Raw genomic sequence first — 23,450 nt, forward strand, 5'->3', positions numbered from 1 at the left:
GTCACAAATGGATGGTTATTAGCTTCTTTTGGCAACCTAGGCTGGCCATGAAAGTGAACTACTGTGAAGCAAACTGTATTTTGGCCAGAAATGCATGTGAGCCCTGTGTTCCAAGAACAGTTTCCTTTCAATGTGAACAGCAAAAAGCAAGGTGTCCCCTACCCTTAAATCTGCTATGTCGTTTCGACATTGCAGATGAGCTGAAGTGCACTTTTTAAACGTATTGAAAGGGTATGTTTCGGAGGTAAGCTGTGCATTTTTAAAGGGAGCAGGAAATGAAAGATTATTGAGGCTGAACATACAGTCTGGGTGTGTGAAACTTAGCTCTTTGCAGGCGTTGCAGGGTGTGGCCGAAATGTACTTTACATTAGTCACAGTTCAAGTCTAGAGTGCTTGGTGTAACCTCCACAAACCCCACGCCCAGAATCTGCCTTTGCCGTGGCTTGCCTTAGTATTTAAGCAGAAAGTTGAAATGAAATGATACATCTTGAACCTAGAACAAGCAGTGCTCTGTTGTTTAGATTTATTTTCTGCAAAATACATCATTCAGAAATCACCACTACGTTATCACTACAAACCAATAAACACATGGAATGTGTTTAGACACATTGTAATAAGAAGTATCACTGGATAAAACAGGCTGCTTTTACAAACTATGACCAAATAGGCCAATGTGTAAATGGCAAGAGTGTTTACAACTCCTGTTCGTTTCTGCACCTGTTACAGTGCAGAAACCCACAACATTACTACACTTTGGGCAAAAATGAACCCTGTATGTATAATTGTACATATTTTTTACAGTGTTTGGAAGCTTCGAAGTGTTCAAAAATATCTTAATATAGTTTTAAATTTATGAATAGGTAAAGCAGATACTATTCTGTTAAACAGTCTGACGCGGAAAGTATCTCTTATTATTACCCATGGGCTGTAGGGAACAAACTCTTTCTTTTTCTTACAAATTATGACACATCTTCTTGGAGCATTTCTATTTCCCTTCTTAAATCGTTTGCAGAGTCCCCTGCTAGCTCACAGTAGTGGAGAGCTTGAGGTCTGTTGCCAATGGAGTGCAAATACCTGGCATAATTGAGCCATATTTTCGAAAACAAATCGTCTGTCAGGGAATCAAGGAAAACCGAAGAAAAAGTCCACAACAAAGGGCTAGAAAGGTAGCTCGCAAAATGTCAAACTATTACTCAGCTTGAGCAGTGTGTAACTTACCCTGAAGTTAAAAAATAACAGTATGTCATAGTTCCTTAAATATAATGTACGCCCTATTTTGCAAACGTTTATCACGTTTGAAAGAGAAATTTCGGGAGGCCAGGCTGGTTCATGTGGTACTACACAGTGCATGTTCTCCACTGTACGTGGATGTTATTTATTAACACCATGGCGCTGCTTTCATTAGCTTCGAACTGAGGAATAGGATTTAGGCTGATTTGTTCCACCAATGGCTTCAATGGTGCAACCATGTTACATTAGAACTTGCCGCCATGGAAGTAAGCATAATTGAAACTGGTTACATGTTGCTAAAACATTATATTTCTGAAAACCTGATTGTCATAATTTGCGATTCAAAGGATACTGCTGTTGTCAGCATCTACTACTCCGAACTCAAGGCATGCCTCGAGCAAATGTGCTGCCCTCTCAACCATGCGTGACGAATGCAGTAGCTCAAGGCACTTTGTATAATGTTCAATTGTCAACAGTGCAAGAGCTGCCTTTGTCTGAAATAGAATTTATAGGTTATCATTACATATGAAAGTGTAGCGAGTCTTGCTTCTTAGCAGTTGATCTAAGTCGTCAGTTTTTTTCGCTTACCTTTTGATTTACATGTGGCAATGCGAGATAGTCTGCCCACTTTCGGATAACTTCTTGTGATTCTTCATATGATAATGTTGACTGAAGCATAAAATTCTGCTTTAGTTCTTTTTCACTGGCACATGGTTCTAGTACAATCCCCTTACTAGCAGTGTGGTGGAGATATTTGAAACAAAAAAATAAAAAAGTAATAAACCAGTTCTGCCATTAGGTTCGTACGAATATTCTCTTAACAGTTGCGACTGATTCCTGGGACTTGTCAATTTCTACATATAAGTCCTGCTTCATTGTGTGCCACCGACTACTGTTTACTGTGACCTCCTCTCTGGGACAGGAGGTCAGCCCAAGCCCTGGCATGCTCTCCTGGGGCACGTTTCATACCAGATGCACTGACCTTCTGGTTCGTAACTGCCAGTAGAGGCACAGCACTGACCATGATGCAGTCTTGTTTTTCAGTCATCATATTCAGCATGCATCGTAAAATAATGTAGGTATCTTAGGCTACCTTTGCAAGCCAAATTGAGCGTTCCCATTGTCCTGCTAACTGGAGATAGCGGCAAGCGTCAAGCCCTTTTCCAATAAGGCAGAGCAGCTGGACACCTTCTGATATTCGGCCGCTAGCTATCAGATTTGTGGCAACAAGTTTTACTACTGACTGTGCCTTGCTCTCAGTTTTCAGTGATGCAATAAGGCAAGCCCTGAAATGGATAGAGAATGGCATTCACATATAGTCAACAGGTCAAACATGTTATTGGAATTCCCAACCTCAGTGAGTCCGTGTAAAAGTGTTCATTCTCAGTTTCTGTCTCGAGGAGGAGTTGTACAGCACGGTCAGGCTGGCCGAGTAACAGGAACGTATTTGCACACCTTTCTGTGTGGCTATGACTTGAGCGCTTGCTCTCATGAAGCAATGTCCTCTCCAACTGCAGTGTCTACAGAGATAACAAAACAAAAATAATAAGATAAAAAACAATCCCTAAGGTACGAGTACACTATTAACAACAGTAAAATCTCCCAAGTGAATTATTACAGATATTTTGGTGTTACAATAACAAGTGACCTGAAATGGACAAAGCACATAGAAGACTTATGTTCGTCAGCTCGTCGAAAACTGGGTGTCCTTAGAAGAAGTCTCAAAAATATGAACGTGACTGTGAAACTAATGGCATTTAAAACGGTGATCCTTCCCACCCTCGACTACGCTAGTATTGTTTGGGATCCCCATACGAAAGTTGACATTGAGAAAATTGAGAAAATCCAGAAATTAGGATTGCGCTTTATTTATAACCGGTATGATAGGCTTGCTTCGATGACCGAGCTGATGACTAAGGCAGACCTTCTACAACTACAGCAACGTCGTAGACAAGCTCGATTGAGGTTTATGTATTCTCTTTATTTCCTTCGCATAGGTTTAAATCGGAGCAATTACATATCGGAACTAAATACAAGAACAGGTAGACATTCTCATGGGCATGCTATAACACCCATATTTGCGCGTACTAACAGATCCAAGTATTCTTTCTTTCCTCGGACCACTGGAGAGTGAAACCGATTACCATCTGAAGCCTTTTGCTCCGACAATGCCTTCTCATTAGCAGTGGAATGCCCGTGCACCTAATTAAAGCAATTTATAGCTACAGCATGTGAGTACCGCAGGAATGTCGCTTTTGTACGCCCTGATCTCTGTCCTGTATTCACTCAAGCATGGGCCCTTCGGGCCTGCAGTATCGTTGAAATAAAATAAATAAATAAATAAGTAACGTACTGCTGCTATGCCAGTCGACAGACAGGTCGAAATTGTGCTGCGGTATTCTTAGTGATACACGACACAAGCATATTTTTTTTCTGAATCCTTTTAACCTCTTCTCACTGCATTGCTAGAGCCGATATGCATCCGTTCATCACTAGCAGAAGCAAGCTGTGGTCTTTGCATTACTTTATGATTGACTGAATTCACAAAAAACATAAAATGGGGTAAGCAGCACTTGTTGGGTTAACTTTGTTTAGAAAACAATACCCGTCATTGGGCAAGTTGATGAATTCAGTTCTAAAACCGTCAAGAGAAAAAGGAGACAGACCATTCCGTAATGGGGCAATAATGCGGTATTATCTGATCACATATTGCTGTGCAGTCTTTGAAATTAATCAAGGGTTTGTGACAACATGATACGTTAACTATGTGGCTCCCCCACTTGTTAGGTGCTTCAGACAGTACCCTCAGATGCTCATTTTGTGGATGAATTTCAGGTGAGGGGAGACTGATCTGAGCACCTGTTTGTGGTAGTAGTTTTGACAAGTCAGTAAACAGTATCTAGAAAATTACCTTATATGCAGCATTGTTGCAGAACAAATCGTAGTTTGTATCTAGCTGAAACATGCAACAATTGTAGTCCTGCAACTCTTCCGCTTCGTTTGCCATCTGCAATAAAATTTCATACACACTCAAACCATAAAGCTTGCTCTATCAAACGTGTAATCATTATACCTTTCTGCAAAGCTTCTGTTTGGTGAAGCTTAAATAATGAAGAGCAATGTTCCAAAATCGAAACCCTTCTTCGTCAGCAAACATCCTAAACGAATATACGATAAAGGAGGATTAAATACTAGGAGGAAAGGCGTTCGAATTAAGTATACCTAGCTATGTGGAGACTGCGTTCTGCTACACCATAGTGAACTGCACTGATGCATTCCAGACTGCTTTCATTGGAAGGGTCCAAAATAGCTTCCACGAGGCAAGACTCATCAGGAGAAAAGAGTCCCTTAGCTTTGGTGGTTAACGTAGCCACATCAGCATTGCTTGTGTGTTGCAGGAGGGATTTCAAGTTTAAAGTCGCCTTTGGGGAGAGCATGTTAGGAATGAAGGGAGCACCTGCAAAGTCAGTGGGGTAAGCTTTCCTTGCGGTAGCAACGGGTCAATGTACGCACAGCCTTCCTGGAGCTGAACCAGGGATGAGGAACAGGCCTTCAGCTCCATGTCCATAATCCTAACACACCCATCAGATGTGGAAATGACCAGCTTATCTGATTTGGCCCAGTCAGCGTCGTGAACTTTTGGAATGTCTTGTGGAGCTTTTACTTGTGCATATGGGGTTGCCTGAAAGTAAGTGTTAGTCACTATGGTATTTCAATGACAAGCTACATATGCTTACGTCTTTTACGTCCCAAACGTCGAGGCTGTCTGCAAACAGCACAAGGATTTTCATGTTGCCCTTTCCAGGGCCAAATTTTGTTCGCTTAATCCAGCCACGCTGCGTTGGTATAGTTCTGAAGCACATAGAGTCGCAGTTCAATAGATCAATACCGTGCGCACAGCTGAACAGCGTACTTGAGCATTTTTCCTTTGAGGTCCCAAAGTGTCAGGTTTCCATCAGCATCTCCAAGGACAATGTGATCTCCTTTCCAGGCAATGCTTGTTATGCTTGCCATCCCAGCCTGCGAGAACACGAATGACTGGTGCGGCACGTACCCTCTCAGGTCACCACGTTCGTACCTCTGGTGGTATATGTGTGCAGTCTCTGACGACGCTACCTTCGACGGTGAAGTAGTACAGTTGTCCATCTGTGTCCGTGAACACCAGATATTCACGCAGAAGGGTCGCAGTACGGTTGTTTCTGTAATTAAACGATCAATCATTCACAACACAGTGAGGACATACGCACATTATTCTTAGAGCCTGAAGTTTTCGGGAAATATTTTTTCCTAAATTCAGGGGGTAAAAATCGGGTAAATAAACATGTCCACTAAATTCATGCGAATTCGGGTGAAAAAACTTCCAGTACGTAAAATTCGGGGAGAAATCGGGCTCAATTATTCGAATGAACTGTAGCGGTTTTCATACAAACGGTGATGTAACTGCATTTTTCTGCCAAACAAGTAAGTTAGTGCATTCCACAGACATCCCAGTGAGGGCAATTTGCTGGGTAAAAATCGGGTTTCACCCTAAAGTGGCAACCTTCAATTCGGGGTGCAAATTCGGGGAAGAATCAGGTAAAACCCTAAAACTTCAGGCTCTAATTATTCTGTTCCTTACAACAGGTCCTCAAGGTTCTCTCCCAGGGGAGTCGTATCTGTAAAGATGGGCTCCAGGTCCTTCTTTTTGTTCTTGTCCTGTGAGTACGCATGCCTCTTGCTAGTTACCAGAGGTGACCATTCCTTTAACAGAAAGCAAGCGCTGTACTGAGCGCTCATCTTCCTACGTTACTTCTGTCCTTAAAACTCACAATAGCTGTGACAGATGGAAAATTTTTCGGCATTGTCCGCAACAGGGTAAAGCTCTTAAGATCCCATAGCTCGAATGGCTGATCTTTGAACATGATTGCGAGATACTGCCTACAAGGATATGCATTTTGTTAGACAAATAATTGGTTGCTCGACAATTTCAAATCAAACCATAAACTTACTTTAAGTAGGATACCTTTAGAAAGGAAATTGGAGACTCCTCATTGTTGTCGGTACGAAAAGATTGGATTCTTCCGGACGTTACATCGGTGAAAAGTATATCATTTTTCACTTTTCCTCCAACACTTACAAGGTTTGCATACGCAAAGGTCAGAAAGGAAGTCAGGCTGACCCATTCTATGCCCCTAGAAGGAAAACCTCTAGCTTCGGAGGGCTCATCTGTCGAAAGGTCTAATGGTTTACCTCACAGGAGTGGCATGTAGGTTCAGCTCTTTTTCCATTACACCGGTGGACAGGTCAAACAGCTGCACACCACCAAACGTGTTCCCTACGTAAGACACGATACGTGAGCTCTGCAAGCCGGTTGCATGGCTCGGACACCTACCTACTGCTAGAAGGGGCCGATACGATGTCCAGTTTCCGATGGTCACTGGCGGGCACATGCGAGTCAAGTGCGGTCCTGGCGAGAGTGCTGTCAGTAGTCCCACAGTACAAAACTTAAGGCAAGTTCCTCTTCCCTTGCCCCCACTATACAATACAGGACCGATCATGTCTGCTAGTGTGCTTCTCTTTCTTGTATCTCCCTTTGGCAACGTTTCAGCGTTCAGAGAAAAATCACCAAAAAACCCTGCATTCAATCCCGGTGTCATTATTGGAGAGGCTGCTACACCTGGACCCTGAGGTTTCTGTAAAAGCATTCAAGGTAATGAGAAATATCAATCAGGGTCCTATTCTTTAATTTCGCCAGCAAGAACGCAGGAAGGTGTCACCACCAGTTGATTGACTGTGAACTCCCACGCATCTTTTGCAACATCTACCGAGCAATCACACTAAAAATGGCATGCGCTAATCATAATTTCACCTACCTGACACCCATGTCCAAAACCTTTTTGGTATATATATGTGGAAAGTACCATAAATAACATTTCATAAATTTAAGCATGTCTGCATTGTGTCTGCACGATCAGCGTACACTGTGGTATGTATATCAAATTTCTGTTACATTTTGAAATGCTGACAAAGTACAGTGGTCTTGTCTTTTTTCTAATAATACTGCGAGGCTAACACAGAATGTATTTGGGTGTGATTTAGTTGGGTGTCATAAAAAATTGCTTGTCAGTCATGGGCAGCACATTGACAAGTGTTATGATGCAGTGTAGTGCCCTGCTGTACCATATGAGGGATGCTGTACACAACGTACAGTACACCAAAGCAAGAAGGTAAGGAAACTCAATCGAATATTGCTCGCAATACCTCAAAAGAGCTGCCATTACTGGATTCACAACATACAGAACGGATAATCATTAGAGTTTTTGGGAAATATTTTTTTCTAAATTCGGGGAGTAAAAATCGGGTAAATAAAACATGCGCACTAAATTCATGCGAATTCGGGTGAAAAAAACTTCCATTACGCTAAAATCAGGGGAGAAATCGGGCTCAGTTATTCAAACTAACTGTAGCGGTTTGGTACAAACGGTGATGTAACTGCATTTTTCTGCCAAACAAGTAAGTATTCCTACAGAAATCCAGAGAGGGCAATTTGCGTGGTAAAAATCGGGTTTCACCCTAGAGAGGCAACCTTCAATTCGGGGTGCGAATTCGGGGAAGAATCGGGTCAAACCCTCAAACTTCGGGCTCTAATAATCACGCATAATGCCTACATCAAAGCTGACTTACCTGTGCTGTCAAAGAGAGTTCAAGAAAGACTACGCGGCCATCGCTAATAAGCAGAGCCACCTTGCGCTCAGTTTTCTGACAGACAGCCATTCCAAAAACTCTGGAATGTCTCGTGGGCCGTAAGCTCTCGGAGATACAACGAACATCGTAGCTAACTTCATAGAACAACTCGGTGTTGTCCCCTGAAAAAGAGTCTGCATGAGCCTCGTGTATCGAGTCTACGCTGTACCATAGCCTCTCTCCGTAAGATTTCTATGTGCTGTACGCAGTCGGGGCCTCGCAAAGAGAGCTTCGACTGCAAAAACTAGACAGTCTGACACTAACCGTCTACAGAGAATGGCACACTTTGGTCCCGATGCCGAACGCGTACGCTCACCGAGCCAGACTCATGGAGGCACATGAGAACATCACGCTGCCAGCAGGTGTTGCACCACAAGAAAGGTGATCCATTTCGCTCGAGCGCAACAATGCCAACTGTCTGCAATACAACAGTAGAGATCAACACATAGTTTGGCTATAGGATTTACGCACACAAAAAAAAAGAAAATGTACGAAGGAACGAAAATTTAGACCTGGTGAATTTCCATGTCTAAGATGAGAATCTCTTTGGAATAGAGCAGTAACAGGTGATGCCTGAAGCTCCGGTGGTACGAGAGTTGCAGACAGTCGTTCAAAGCAAGCACTTCATCCCCACTAGAACGAAAGCAGAATGCCACCCTTGAGCACATTATGCGCCACTTTTGAAAATAATGTACTACTTGCAGAAGCCATTCTGCCACATACTGGCTGCAAAAACAAAAAGAAAAAGAATGTCATTTTAAATTGTTAAAGGATAAATGAGGTGACATTTAACGTGACACGAAACCTTACTTCATTCGTCAAGCATGCAGAATATTTGCACTCCGCGGTGTATTGTCGCTGTGCAATCAAATTTACAAAAACTCTCGGAGAAAGCAGCCACGGATGACCACAACGATCCTCTCACGTGGCATCGGGAAGTCCCCGCACCTTTCTTTCTTTCTTTCTTCTCACCTCGTGAGCTGTGCCAGTCTATGTCGTGAGTCACATAATGGCCCTGCCAGTGGGATACATTTTGTTCACATCGTACCTTCCTCCTTCCCTCATTCTCTGATACACTCTTTCCAAGAGCGGAGCATTTTTTAAAGGCATGCAGAACACTGATCACACGCGCATGCCGCAGGTCGCCTGTGCTCGTCGTTCTTTCACAGGAGCTCATTTTATTTGTTGCAGAACATGTTGAAAAACAAACAGCAAGAAACAGGAAAAAAAAAAGAAATCTGAAAAATGAAAAAAAAAAAATAAATAAATCGGGTTCACCGAAGTGCTCCTTTTAAGGAGCCTCACTTCATTATCACTTCACACTTACTTATTCACTTAATCTCAGCTCATGTCAGCCTTTGTGCAGCACCTTTCACATTCGGAAGGTTCATATATGTAGCTATTTCATTATCTTAACACGCAATGGTGATGTATTTTTTACCCTCCCTCTGCCACGATGTCTGGTGTTCTACAAAATAAATTACAATGCTCCACCCTAAAAACACTATAAATACAGTTAAAATTGGTGTGGCTAATCCCTTGAGAATTGTTACTCTAAAGCTCCGAGAAATATCGGTTCCACGTTTTTCTGTTCTTGTTGATTTACACAACAAGACAAATAAGCTATAATGGCAAGATAAAAATGCATGGTAGTTACTGCTCAGTTTCCATTTCCTTGTGTTTCACTATCTGTCATTTTGTTTACTTACGACTTATGTCAAACACAACATCCCACCTGCTCTTAGAGTCTGCTTTGATGAGAAGCTTCATGCCGCTCAGTAGTCTACTCTTGGGCTTCGATTTTTCATCAGCAGTGGGTGTATTTGGCGAGTTTAATGACAGCTGGCTTCCGCTGCTGGATGGCTGATTTGATATGTACAACTTTTTACCATTACCAGCTGGAGCTTGAGATGAGCTGAAGTCGCTTACAAAGAAAATGCAGTCAGGTGCAAGAACTGAAATTGAGAGAAACGACAGATATTATGTTAGACTTTACGGACACAAATGCTTAGTGTGTATACGGGGTTTCCTGAGATAAACTACTGAATTTCTTCTGCACTGTGAAAAATACTGTTGGACCACGGATGTTGAAACTTTTGTCAATGATGTGCAGGGTGTATGCTATAAAAGGTCAGTCACATTTTCGTGCAAGAAGTGATACCTCCTTGATGCTATACCTCTATCACGAAAAGACTTCCTCGGCCTCAAAGTGAATCACTTATGCTAGAGGAACCTACGAAACGATTGTGGTTACCTAGCACTGTGTAACAAAATATATATGACCATGCAAACTTTCACCTCCATCCATCGTTATTGCGCATAGGAAACACATGAAGACGAAAGTTTCCGTGGCCGTGTTTATTTTATTACGCAGTGAATGGTAACCACAATTTTTTCGTAGGTTTCTCTGGCATAAGTGATTCACTGTATGGCAGCCCAAGTCCGTCTCTCAAATAGATATAGTGTCACGCGCGAAAATGTCACTGACCTTTTATAGCATACACCCTGTACAGAGTTCTAATGCGGAGGGAGAAATCCTCTTCCTCTGTGTAAAGTTACTATAGCACCCCTTCCGAAATACTCTTCTGGACATGTTACTCGACTATACTGCTTCGTTTCATGAGCTGCCTTGAATCTCTGTCCTTTTGTAATGGTTACTAGAGGCATATTTACTACAGATGAAACAGCAAAAAATTTTTATGTTTCAAAATTGTACAAAGGTGGCAAAATGAATATCATAATTAAGTTCGCTCTGCCACGAAACAGACCAAACCTGTATATACACAAAGCTTAACAGGTTGTATAGGTCATTGAAAATTGTAAGAGGTCAGATGTATTTTAATGTTCACAATTTATTGGAGGAGAATTGAACCAAATGTAATTTTCTCATGAATTTTAAGCATCTAATATGTCCTCCAATGTATGGTTTAACTCCTAAGCAAGGATTTCCACTCATTTGTGCTTCATTACAAATACAGTACATTACCTTTGGAAACCCTGTACTTGTAAGCACAGCAAATCATCTCTCTGTCTTTATCATCCATGATTTTGCATTATGATTGCGAGTTAGCTACATAAATCTTTTGGTCAGTAGGTCATGTGTGGTTAGGTACCCTTTATAAGTTCTTCAGAGTTTACTGCGTAAAAATTAATGGTAGTAAGCAGCAACTTACAAGATATATTGCTCTCGCAAAATGGGTCAATGCAGAATGACAGCAGTGTTTCTGTATAGACTTTCTTCCATATTTTTGTTCCATTATCTGCGTTCCACAGCACAAAAGTACCCGCAGAATAAAGGACCACAAGCAGATGGTGACTAGAATCACTACCAGTTAGCCAGCATAGTTCTGAAACATAAACAATTATGCAATTCAATTATAGTTCAATGATAAACAGTCAGCAATGGAAACTGAAAATGTTCCAAGCTCATTGCACATCTACAGTCGAAGAATTTGAACACCTGTTTTCCTGAGACATTTGGCCCCGCAACACATGCTCAAATGTCATCGCACTAAATGATAATACTTAACATTTTCCTCCAAAGTTTACATATCAATGTACAAATTCTGAAACTTATATCATTTAAAACAGGTGAATTATCTTCTTGATGACAACCAAACATCACTAACAAAAGTTGATCACCTAATACTGGTCGCTCAGTATCATTCAGAGTACTTCGCACTGTAGCCTGTGATACGTTCCACACCAGGATAGTCCCTGCTGTGTCTGCTGTTGCTAACTTCAGGCTGTGTGGGTTTACCAGGTCGTGGTAATACATTTCACGGGCCCACCGCACCTGTGAGATGAGATGTCGGTCATATTCAGGTGCTATGAATTTGATCAGCACTTACTTTTGAAACATCATGCTTGTGTCCCGACAGCGTCTGGAACACCTGGAAACAGTTCGACCACATTCACCAACTCAGATAAACATACTGATTACGATGAAATTTACCTTCATGAATTTCGTGTCCACAATAATAACATGGTTGTGACACCCATACGCTAATAAAGACTGGAATCCCCTAGAGAGCAATAAAGTTGAGTGAGTATCAAGTGTGACTAGTATTGTTTTGCATTACTGCACAGACGAGACAACACCAGCAATGAAGCATATTGCGTGTTGCAGGAACTTAATCAGTCGACGTAGAAGCTAAACGATGCAATACATATTCCCGAAATGTCTCTGGTTTCATTTCCTGCGTGATTATCGAGAGCTCTGCCAACTCACCACTCAACAGCATCTTTATTTGCTGTGCTTAGAGCTCCCGGCAAGATTCTAGACGACACCTTCTTAATTATGGGTGTAGAAGAGGGCTCTTCATTGCGTTTATCTGGGTGTGATCGCCCAGTTAAAGACATAATGCCTTAAAAAACCAAGGGAAAGGCTGATCACTTCATTCTACACATGTTTACACACAGCCGACCAACCGCTACACACCCTGCCACTGCTGCTACCCTGCCTTGAGCAACAGCTGCACGACCTAGCGGCCGGTTTTTCCTAGGTTTTCGGTTTTTCTTTCCGACACAGAGCGCATTGTGGTGCATGCGTTCGTGTTTCTTTTCTCTGCTTTCCCTTTTATTGGCCGGCTGATAAGTTGACTTGACTGTCTCTTCGTGGTTTTCGGCTGATCCTCACCGGCTGCAGATATTTCGTGTTTCCATAAGTACTATTTCCATAACTTTCGTTGAACTATCATGCTGAGCAGCAGAGCACGTATATCATTAGCCGGTGCTAGATTTTTCACGATCTCGACGAGGCTCGCTTCTCAAAGGGTCGCCGTGGTAAATATAATTTTCGCAGCTATTCTGTGCTGTTCGAGACCAGTTCTCCTATGTGGCTGTGCAACAGGCAGTGTGAAGGATCTTGGAATTATACTGATTTCAGGTGCTTTCTGGAAGTGGAGTGTATGATGGGTCTGAAATTCACGAAGCAACTGCGTGAGTTCTACAGTTTAGTACAAGCAATTGAATATGTGATTCATGATGCACATAAATGCTGTACTGGAGTGTAAGGTGTTGTCAGTGTTGTAATGGGTCTCTTTGCATTCGAAGCCCCGATCCCGTCCCCGCGGAGTAGATGATACAGGTTCCGCGAGCGTGCTAGAAAAGTTTGTATTGCTCTTCACAAGTGGGTAACCGAAAATCTGAAATTACGTTGCATTTCTGCTTCAGGTCACCACCTTTTTGATCTGGTTCTTTAATCAGCAGAATTCAGTCATTGTTCAAGATAGCACTTGGCCGCTCTCCAACCCCGAAGATCGCTTCCGAAGAATTTTTCAAAAATCAAGTATCGCTACCCTACTCACAAAATTTCTGGCTATGCTTCTGGACTGGATTTCAAAGTGGAGGCAGGCTATACATCTCTTACCTCAGTGGGAACCATTTGTGCTAACACCCATTTCATTTAATATTTTCTCAATCTTGTTTGCTGAAAGCAGGTTAGGTTCAGTATGCCTATACGTTATCCTTCTCTGAACATTTCTTTTATCACTCGAGACATTGTATTTCTGCTTACGATCATTTCAGTATATCTCTGGCATATAGCGCATGAGGTCCCAGCACAATGTTGTGATCTCAGCGGTGTAGCCAGAAAAATATTTCAAGAGGGGTTCTATGGGGACTTTACATGGGAGAGGCAGACTTCTCCCTCGTTTCCCTCTCCCAAATGCACTACCAACAGTACCATTTCAGGAGGGGTTTGAACACCCAGAACCGCTCCTCTGGATACGCCAGTGTGTTATCTACACACTGTTGTTTGTAGATTCTTTCATTATAGCTGTTTACACATTGCACTGTATATTTTAACTTTATTTTTACGTGTTAGCAAAATGTAAGTGAAGTGTGTCTTATTAGTTGTTTCTATGGCCAGTGACGCTACGCAAGTTTGAGCTGATATTTTCCACACTGCCCTCTAAGCACTGCATGTTTTGTGCAGCACAAGATTTTGTGACATATTTGGGCTGAGGCAACTGTCTATGTGTAAAAGGAACAGGTTGCTATATGAACACCACTCATTACCAATTACAGAATACTATCTCACATAACACGTGGTGGTGCAGAACCGGTGGTGTATGCTCCCGATATTAATCATGTGCACGTTGTTAATCATCTCACTGGTGAGCCAGACAAGAATGAAGTCAGGTAGGAAAGCAGTACTCAAAGTTTTCAGTATGTACTTCTTTGTATTTATTCATTTTCCTTCTCTGTACAGAAGTGTCCTGGTGGAATCGGCACGCATTGCAAGGGGCAAAATTCAACCTCTGAGTCAGCTAAACGTTGCTGACATAGACGCGGTCGCATTTCCCGGTGGTTTTGGTGCAGCCAAGAACCTGTAAGTTTTGTCTTCCTCTCATATTTCAGTGATCTTCCAAATCAGAGTAATAAAGGAAGTGAGTCATCCCACCTGTATCAGGGTGCAGGAAAGTGCAAAGGTTATGTGGTCACCTCTATGCATTGTACAGCAATTGTACATGCTACTCTTCATGAGTATTTTACACCAAACTGGCTTTACTGCTTACTAGCTGTGAGAATTGACAGCTGTCATCATTTTGGGTACCTTCCCTAACTCTTCAGAATTTCAATCTTGCTTGTTGTCACTCATGAGTGACTATGCTTCCAGCTGTGCTGTCAGTACCTTGACAAGTGCGTATACTTGCCTTTTGTCTAATGCAGTGCTGTCAAAAACTGCAGGAGCAAGCAATAATAAACAAATATTTTGAAGATGCCACATGATTAGTACCACATACTAAATTGTTATTAATTAGCACTATCCAGTCATACATACAATGGACCTCCCTGCTAACTCCCTGTGTGCGTCTACGTGCTGCACAACCACCATTCTTTGTGCACTGAAGAGTGGCTAGACCCAGTCAGTGGGATCACCAAAGAGCTATTGTACAGCATGACATACACAACAGAGGTGCAACATGAAAACAGATGATATGGGGAAGGGACTAAGAAATGAGTTATTTGAGAACTGGAAGTAAAATGGCATGTGGAAGCTTCAACCAACACAGCTCCAGGACTGGTGAATGATGGTGAATAAGCAGTGAATTGCAGTTGAATAATGTACTGTGGGTCCTTTTTGCCTGGGACTGTAGTGGTCCGCAGGCGAGCAACTGTGGTGCCGTGCAAAGATTAATAAATAGGTGGATTCTGTTTTAGGTCAAGCTTTGCAGCTGATGGAGCTAACTGCAAGGTTATTCCAGAGATTGAGAAACTCATCAAGTCTCTACATGCTGCAAAGAAGCCGATGGCGTAGGTTTCTCATATCTGATTCGCGATAAAGTGTATCAATAGATGTGTTCATCCGAAGAAGAGCATCTCTAGTTCTGTTGACGAATGTTATACTATGCTGTGAAAGGAACTCTGGTCAGACATAAATGTGAACCAAAGAAATTCTTAAATTGCGCACTACTGCAGTGTATGATGCAAAAGCTTTCATAGTGGTCGCTGCCCCTTATTTCTGCAATCTCCCCTTCCCTAGGTTTTGTTGCATTGCTCCAGTGCTTGCAGCAAAAGTTCTAGGCAAAGTGGAAATAACCCTGGGACTGGACAAAGGTTAGTGCTTTGTATAAGGATTTTATAACTTAGGAGAATGCAATAAAGCAGATATCTCCTCGAACTATAGACGATGGGTCAGGTCGGTGGCCGTATTCCGGAGCAGTTGAAGCAGTGACGTCCTGGGGTGCTGTCCATCACAACAGGACAGTCGAAATATCCTTTTGGGGCATGTTCAGTTCTGGGCAGTGGGTCGGCGTCTCAATTTTCGTTGTCCGAAGGCCCGTCGCCTGCCTGAAATAATGTTGGTAGAACGTATATTAGCAGATTTGTTCAGAGGGGTTGTGACAGTTCACACTACATGCGCATCGAACAGATGGATGAGATAGCTATTAAGAGCGTTGAGGGATGTTGCTTGCTTTTGAGAATGAACACGAATGATCGAGGTGCATGCTCCTCTGATGTTATCACGTGTGCGCATTGTGCGCCCAGGCTTCTATATCTCGTCAGCTATGTCACATAGTGGAAGAGTTACTTTTCACTTGTCATTCTGGGGATCAGTACAATATGTGCGTCATTAAAATAACTGCCGATGTCAGCCTGTTACAAGCCCTCTTACAAGCCCTCTTACTGGAGTAAAGATGTAAAGACGTTTTGGTATCCTCAGTTTAGTGACGTCGAGATTGCTCAAAGAAGAGTGACTTGAATTAGCAGTCAGCGTCATGCATTGTACCTACAGTGTTCTCCCTTAACATGCTTCTCACGGAATTGTCGTGGATCAGAAGAACCGCATTGTATCAACGCCTGCATTCATGTACGACACGCCAAATTTCCACGAGGTGGTTGATGGCATTGGGAACATGATAAAAGCTCTCCTGAAATTGATAGGAAAATAGGTAGATCATCAAAAATGTTTTCAAACTGAACCTTTGTTGTCAAGGTGATTTTTTTTTTTTTTTCGTGTAATAAAGTTGTCTTCCCATTCCTACGGGTCAAGAGACATGAATAGACAAATCTTACGTTTTCTGCATTTCAAAAGCTACAAACAATGACAGAAGCACAATGATATCCTTGTATTGTGTATCCTTTTGTATAGTCTGTTTTAAGGCTAAAAAAAGTGTTAATGTGCACAGAGTCAAATCTAAACATGAAGAATGTCTTTCCTAGGTCTCAAAATACCCTCCGTGAGTGAGGAGCTTGGTACGGGTTGCTGTTACTTCTCAATAACAGTTTGCTCATCCAAGAACAATGATAATAATAACGAATGTCACTGTAACAAAGTTTCCAGTTACCTAAGTTTTTGCCTCCCATCGAAGCCAATGTATTTTTGTTCAACATGCCCTTTGTTGGGAACACCTCGGTCACTGTGTTTCCCAAGGCGCTTTATAACTTTCCCACTGAGACCCCAGAACAGAGACCTGTCGACTGCTTAGTCGACCAGTCTCCCTGCCATGTCTTGCTGGCAGCCAATAGAAGTGGTCGGATTATCTGACGTCACAGTACGCCAGAAAGAGCTGGGGGGGGGGGGGGGGGGGGGGAGACTGCCGCCGCTGCGCGCACTCTTGTAAACTAATTTTCTCAGGATATTGGCGCTTCCCAAAGGTAGTATTATGCGTGACAAAGTAAAAAAAAAAAGTAAATTTTCTAGCCCATGTTCCTTTAAACTGGAGACAACAGCTCGGACGCGGGACGGTGTGAAATACAACCTCAAAAAGGAAGAAGGTGCGCGCCTCACTATTAGGCAGTAATAATAATAATAACTGGGGGTTTACGTCGCGACACAACTGAGATCATGAGCGACGCCACAGCGGTCGGTCTGTGGATTGCCCACCTGAGGGTTCTTTAACGTGCGATGAAAGCTCATCACACGGTACCCCGTGTTTAACGTCCCTCGCGGAAGACGGCGTGTCTAAGCAACGTGTACCCTGCCACCAAGTTGCTGGCGTCCTCGGCCAGGTTCGAACCCGCGATCGGAAGGCGAACACGCTACCGACTGAGCCACTGAGGCCGGTCTACTATTAGACAGTGACCTTGCAGATTGGCAGGCGAGGGCCCGCGAGATGGAAAGCTCTCTTGGGCACCAGGAGTGACCGTTGCGGATCCCAGCGGATGCAATCATATACAGGGTGTTCCACGAGCGGATGTCACTACATTCCTAAAAATAGGTTTTACTTAAAAAAAATTATAAAACTACTTGGAATACATTCATGCAGACTTTTGCTACAGATTGAGGCCGTTCGCATTCGTGCTGCGTACTAATTAATCTAATTTGCATAATTAAACTCGAAAAATTGCCAAGCAAAGGCAGCATTTTTCTTCCTGAATTCGGATGCCTGTGACCGTATCGCACTGTTCCAATCAAAATCGCGTGTTTCACAAGATTTCTACAGATATTTAACAGCCGAAAATCAGTCGCTGGGTGAAGCATGCCCGGTGAAATTTGTGTTTGCGGAACTCTTGGTTCCGCCTTTATAGATCTCTACCCGAGCAACGTCATCATGACGTTGGTAGACAGACTGAAACCGAAACAAATCGGAAGGGTAGGGCTGGGTTCCACGAACGGGCACTTGTTCGCTGCCTCCTATTGAATTGAAAGAAAAGTAGAACCGAAGGTCGCGTCCCTTTCAGAGACCACTCTAAAGCCCTCAAGACCGTGGCTTTCACCCGCGACCTTGTTCGCCCCCTACCTTTGAGCGTAGTTCAACTCTACCAAATTGGTGGCGCTGTGGAACACTATGACGTCATTTGTTTACAAACAGGGAGAGGTCTATTCAGGAAGAAAAACACTGCCTTTGCTTGGCATTTTTTCGAGTTTAATTATGCAAATTAGCTTAATTAATACCTCAACCTGCGGCAAAAGTCTGTACATGAGTGTATTCCGAGTAGTTTTATAATTTTTGGAAGTAAAACCTATTTTTAGGAATTTAGTGACATCCTCTCGTGGGACACCTTGTGTGATACTCCTGCTTACACATCTTTTGGAGCCATTCCATGGAGCAGTGAAGGTTTTTTTGTACGGCGTGTTGTGCACAGATAACATGCGCTCTTGCACAAAAACGATTATCCTAGCTGACTTGTTCACGGGCCTCCATTGTCACGTCGTACGGCTCTTGGCTGGTGTGTCAGTTTCTTATTTTATTTTAATTTTTTTCTGTAAATTTAATTGCACGGTGACAACAGACCTTACAGCGAAAATATTGTGCATGGTGGCTTCTCATTGTCTGCTGGATGGATGAAGCGGCAATGCTAATGACGCATTCCATTGGCAGAGCTGGGTCACAGGTTTTGCTCTCGTAAAGGGGCAAAAACTAGGGATGTGCCAACCTAATCCACGAATCGTAGGCAGGGATTCGAGATTCGAGAATCCGAATTCCAGTGCCGAAAACGGCGAACCGAATCTTTCGAATCCACCAACCACGTTTGTTTGTTCCTTTTCCAAACTGTCGACTCCGGAGTCAGCTAAAGGTGGCGTTTTGTTCATGTCCGGCGGGTGTTTTCCTCTTTCTTTGTTTACATTGCTCTGAACTGATAGAGTTCAGGTAGGAACTGTTACATTACAAGTTTAATAGTTTTGATTTCGATTGTTGCTTAGTTTTGTGGAAATAATTCAGACTGGAGAATTTATGTACTTTTGTAGTCGATGAATAATATGTTAAATAAATTACGTTTAAGAAGAACTGTATATGGGTATATTTTCTCCCGAAACTAAACTACTATTTAATTTGTTTATTCATTAAACAAATGCATCGTATTCTGCTTCAAAACACTTTTCACTAGAAGTGTTTCCTTTTCTTAGGTTTTTAAACTCTCTTTAAAGAAAGGACTCGAGATTTATAAGATTCGTGGGTTCGCAGAACCTTCCTTGGATTCGGAAAATTCTTTATTCGTCCCATCTCTAGCAAAAACTGTTCCATTGGAAGAGAGGGGCATACGTTGAATGTCCCAATTTGGTGGAGCAGGGGGGGGGGGGGGGGAATTGTTCCAAGGAGCAATAGTTTTTGAACCCAGCGATTACCTCAGCGGAACACGACAGAGAAGAGGAGACATGCGACATCTTTTTACTTGTGTGTCGCACAGGTAGTCGTGCGTCTCTTGCACAGTGTAAACACTGCGCGTCCCTCTGTGTGTAATTATATTGCGCGATTCCGTAGTAGTTTGCTGTACCCCACGTGGCCAAAGCAAACCAGAGAAGCGCAGAGAAGGCACGCCGGTCACGCGCTATGCACAGGGCGCGCATTGTACCTTGAATGCTAGCATTTCTCTGGCAAAGCAAAACCCGTGCGACCCCGTCGGGAGGGCAGAAATTGCTCTCCCAATGGAATTCACCATCACTTCATTGCTCCTTTAAAGTGCACGTTGTGTTAAGCACACGTTCTAACCTGCCTGTCACCTCGTGCAAGAGCAGGCTTTAACAAATTGAAGAATACGTTGTGTAGTGGTTAATATGCACAGTAAACGCTGACTTATCTCACCCATTAGTTTGATTCACAGTGCCTGAACACAATGTTGTAGAAATGTTGGAGGTTATTTATTGACGATGAAGCATAACACGTCTCACGCACACACACTTAGAGAGCGAAAAAGCCATCGTTGGCACATCATTTCTTGGTATATGGTTATGGGACAAATACATGATAAGTGTCTATGACTGGTGTGGAACATTATTACCGATGAGTGATGCATGATTGAACATTTGCTAAAGGCCTTCGCACATTGCTATGCCAGAGCACTTGTGGTTGGCATGCCATCGCTGGACCTACGCTGAAGCTTGTACTTGGATCAGAACTTCGGTCGTGCCTAATACCGCATTTGTGAATACCAGAGAAACCAATGGGGCATGTACAATAAGGGAAACTGCTACTGAAAATAACCATTGACAATCCTCGGCAGCTCATGCTATACTTCTGGAAGCCCCTTTCGCAAATATGAAACTCGTGATACATGTAGGTGTATACAGTCATCTGATAATGGGAGCACACGGACGCTCTAGGCGTTGGCTCTTTGCGCAGCCCTGTGACTTCATGTCGCCGTGGCTACCATGGGAGCCGTGTGCTAGCACTCCTCGGCATGCCCACAAACGGAAAGTTTTCACACATAGGTGGCGTCCACTTGGTCATGCAGTCTGTTGACATCGACGTTCCTTGTGACGCATCTCATCAACAGTAATGTGTAAACCATGCTGTACACATACACAAGTCACTTGAGGCCTCATTCGGCAGCCTCTAACTCATTGTTTATTTGTATTAGTTGCGAAGCGCTTTCCAGATGATCTCCGTGTACTTGGGCTTTATCTGTGTTCTCTTTGTTTTCTGACGGCGATCCGACAACTTGCGCCTGTTTCGACAACGCATTGTGAAGCGGGTTGCCAAAATGCTCAAAACCTTGGAATCCTAGAATAGGCTCTGTTTCTTCATAACCATAATTTCCAGCACTGAAAGTTCCGGGACCTTGCATGTAGTACGGGGCATGGTTAGATCCTGCATGATCGTTAGAGAAAACACCACCACGGATCACTTCAAAGTTTCCACTTCCAAGCGGGCCATAGCCGTATTCGTCCGAATCATGAAACGCCGGAGATGAGCGGCCAAAGCTCATGCCGCCAAAAGACCCTCCCTTCCCTTCGCTTCGGTCGGGGTAGCTGAATGTTGATGAAAACGATGGCGATGGCCCTCCTTGTCCACCGAAGAATGGGGAGTATCCGAACTCTTGACTGCTGAATGGCCGTGACATAGGAAGGAACCGAGAAGCGGCTGCTGTCTCAGCTGAAGTGGGGGTTCTGGATGAGGTACTGGTCTCCACTTTTTTCGATTTCTGCTGCGCCGCTTCTAGAGTATGGCGTTTAGTCCGCGACCTGGAGGTAGAATGCCCATTCATATCCTTGTCTTTGGAGACTCGTCTTGTTGCATCTGTAGGCGACGATGCATCTGTCGAGGCTACATGTTTGGATGCCGAAGTTGTGTAGTCGTCTAGACCAAAGTTGTAAGAACTGCCCAGTCGCATTCCCGAGGTGAGGCCTAAGGCGCCGTGCTCGCCAGTACTGCCTTCAAGCTGGCCGTACTTGCTGTCGTCGAAAGACATTTGGGATGATGATGGAAGAAAGCTCTTAGCAAATGACTCAAAACTACTTCCGAGGAATTCCGAGCGTGTATATGGCTTTATTTTGTCCATGGAAGTTGCACCAACAACTTGTGTTCCACCACCATATTCACTCTTTAGGCTCTCCGCAAACCTGATATCTAGTGGTCCGGAGAAGTCGGAGCTTTGTAGTGGACTTTTGTAGTAATTTCTGTCACCTGCGGTAACAGATTCGCCGCTACTTCCTAGCGAAAAAGCTCCTCCATTGCTGCCATCAAATAAGCTGGAGCTGAGGTAGCGCTCACCAACTGGACTCGCGTAGGATGCACCGTAATAGGATTTGCTGCTATCACCGTGCTTGTTCTGTGAAGCGTCCAGGAGCAACTGGCTCTTTGAATACACATCGTCGAACCTAATACCGCCTGGCGATGATGATGGATAAGTGACATCATGGGAATACTTGGGGGATGTCGTAACTGCAGAATAGGTCTTTCCAGAGTTCACGTATGGATTTCCTTCAGCGATGGAATCGTAATGCTGTGGCAGTCGCTCTTGTTCGAGTGGCACCAGCCGCGTGTGCGTTCCGTATTGGCCGTAGCCCCTTGTGTTCAACTTATCGGAAGTTTCCCCTTTAACCGGATAACTGGAATGAAGCGACGGTACCAGAGCCTCATTGTTTCTAGCAGGGTACTCGTGATGGGCCGTTACTTCTGGGCGCGGCTTGCTGTAGACAGCTGGTTCCACTTCGTGATGCTCTGGACGCTCCTTGGCCTGGTATAGTGAAGGGGTGCCATACGTACTTGAATGTCGTCCTTTAGGCACATAGTGATAGTCACGGTGCCCGCTGTCGTAATCTCTCCCTCCATGTGTGTCGTAGGCTTCTCCACTGCTTTCATCGGCTGGCTGCCTGTGATAACGGGGAGCCTCCTCCGGTTGAGCATACGTCACCCGTCCACTACTTGTGTACCGTTCTCTAGAATGGTTTGGGCTTAAGTGTCTGTTGTAGTCATCGACTTCCTGGGAATGCTGTACAGCTGCGGCGTGGTACCCAGGACTTTCATAGTGACTATTAGTGGACGGCTGGTGTTCAGAGGGTGCCAGCCTCACAGGATTGTACTCTCGTTGATGACTAGAGTCTGGACGGTCCTGGTAGGAGGCTTGTGAAGGCGGTGAGTAGGTGTCCTTTTCACGGTCGTCGTATGGGCTCGCCACGTACTGATATGAAGGACTGTGTGGTCTTGTCGAAGGGACGTAAGAGTACGGTCTCCTAGGAGCCTCGTTCTCTTTTTCGTAGTCTCGTGCGTCTTGCGTCTCCTGCGACGAAGCGAACGCCGATGCCCCAGTTGTGTGCAGTTTGTGTACAAGATGCTTGGGCACAAAGACTGGCACGTAAGACCCTGACGTTACGGCAGTGTGCTTGGAGGTTGCCTCTGCTTTGGATGCGTCCCTTGTCTTTGGTTGGCTGTGGGTGTCTTTTCTTTCCTTGGCTATAGCGGGGAGAAATAAAGAAAGGACGATTATTATTTGTGGTACCTTGTCTTTTGGGTGGCAGACTGGAAGGCGAGGAAGGCACCGTTCTAGCGACCGATGATGCGGTCGTCGTAGACGGGGTGGGCTTTAGGAAACTGCTCAGATCGCCCGGATAGCCGACTACAGAGCTGAGTGGGGACGGCGCGTAAGGGACAACCCTGGGGATCGCGTGGGACATTCGGATCTTTGGAGTCCCTTGAGAGGTGTCCTCGTAAACGACTTGACGACGGACCCCTGTGTGGAGACATAATAAAACCCCGGTAAGTTTCCGGCAAGCGACGGTCCTTCCTCGCACCCCAGTTTACCACTGCGAAGCACAATATGGACGGTTTGCTGATGTGCTTGCACCAGGCTGCGCAATTCATTCTGTTTTGATTTGCACGCCTAAA

General features: G+C 43.9%; 2 protein-coding genes and 1 long non-coding RNA gene across 3 annotated transcripts in view; 1 reads left to right on the forward strand and 2 right to left on the reverse strand.

Moving 5' to 3' along the window:
- Positions 1-506: 506 nt before the first annotated feature.
- On the reverse strand, positions 507-12,425 carry LOC135375727 (WD repeat-containing protein 11-like). Its single transcript, XM_064608568.1, has 26 exons — positions 12,185-12,425; positions 11,909-11,978; positions 11,805-11,846; positions 11,596-11,749; positions 11,127-11,300; positions 9,689-9,908; positions 8,466-8,586; positions 8,218-8,371; positions 7,894-8,075; positions 6,602-6,902; positions 6,460-6,544; positions 6,219-6,401; positions 6,039-6,147; positions 5,849-5,970; positions 5,309-5,429; positions 5,144-5,250; positions 4,968-5,082; positions 4,744-4,912; positions 4,453-4,687; positions 4,304-4,388; positions 4,142-4,237; positions 2,584-2,750; positions 2,324-2,516; positions 1,819-1,899; positions 1,583-1,724; positions 507-1,111 (listed from the first exon to the last, which is right to left on the reverse strand). Exons 1-26 carry the CDS (start codon positions 12,313-12,315, stop codon positions 960-962), a joined length of 3,711 nt encoding a protein of 1,236 aa, XP_064464638.1. The 5' UTR covers positions 12,316-12,425; the 3' UTR covers positions 507-959.
- A 24-nt stretch (positions 12,426-12,449) lies between these two features.
- LOC135377517 (glutamine amidotransferase-like class 1 domain-containing protein 3, mitochondrial) lies at positions 12,450-16,440 on the forward strand. Its single transcript, XM_064609988.1, has 8 exons — positions 12,450-12,738; positions 12,842-12,894; positions 13,984-14,097; positions 14,168-14,287; positions 15,121-15,213; positions 15,443-15,516; positions 15,587-15,672; positions 16,221-16,440. The coding sequence occupies exons 1-8, from the start codon at positions 12,652-12,654 to the stop codon at positions 16,350-16,352; spliced, it is 759 nt and encodes a 252-aa protein (XP_064466058.1). The 5' UTR covers positions 12,450-12,651; the 3' UTR covers positions 16,353-16,440.
- Positions 15,528-23,450, reverse strand: part of LOC135377518 (uncharacterized) — a 35,967-nt gene continuing 28,044 nt past the window's right edge. The window contains exons 2-3 of the long non-coding RNA XR_010418121.1: positions 23,065-23,295; positions 15,528-15,750 (exon numbers count right to left, since the gene is read on the reverse strand). This is a non-coding gene — a long non-coding RNA (uncharacterized LOC135377518). The remainder of the gene's footprint in view (positions 15,751-23,064; positions 23,296-23,450) is intronic.

The sequence above is a fragment of the Ornithodoros turicata genome, chromosome 1 (assembly GCF_037126465.1).
Source record: "Ornithodoros turicata isolate Travis chromosome 1, ASM3712646v1, whole genome shotgun sequence".
Taxonomy (NCBI): Eukaryota; Metazoa; Arthropoda; class Arachnida; order Ixodida; family Argasidae; genus Ornithodoros; species Ornithodoros turicata.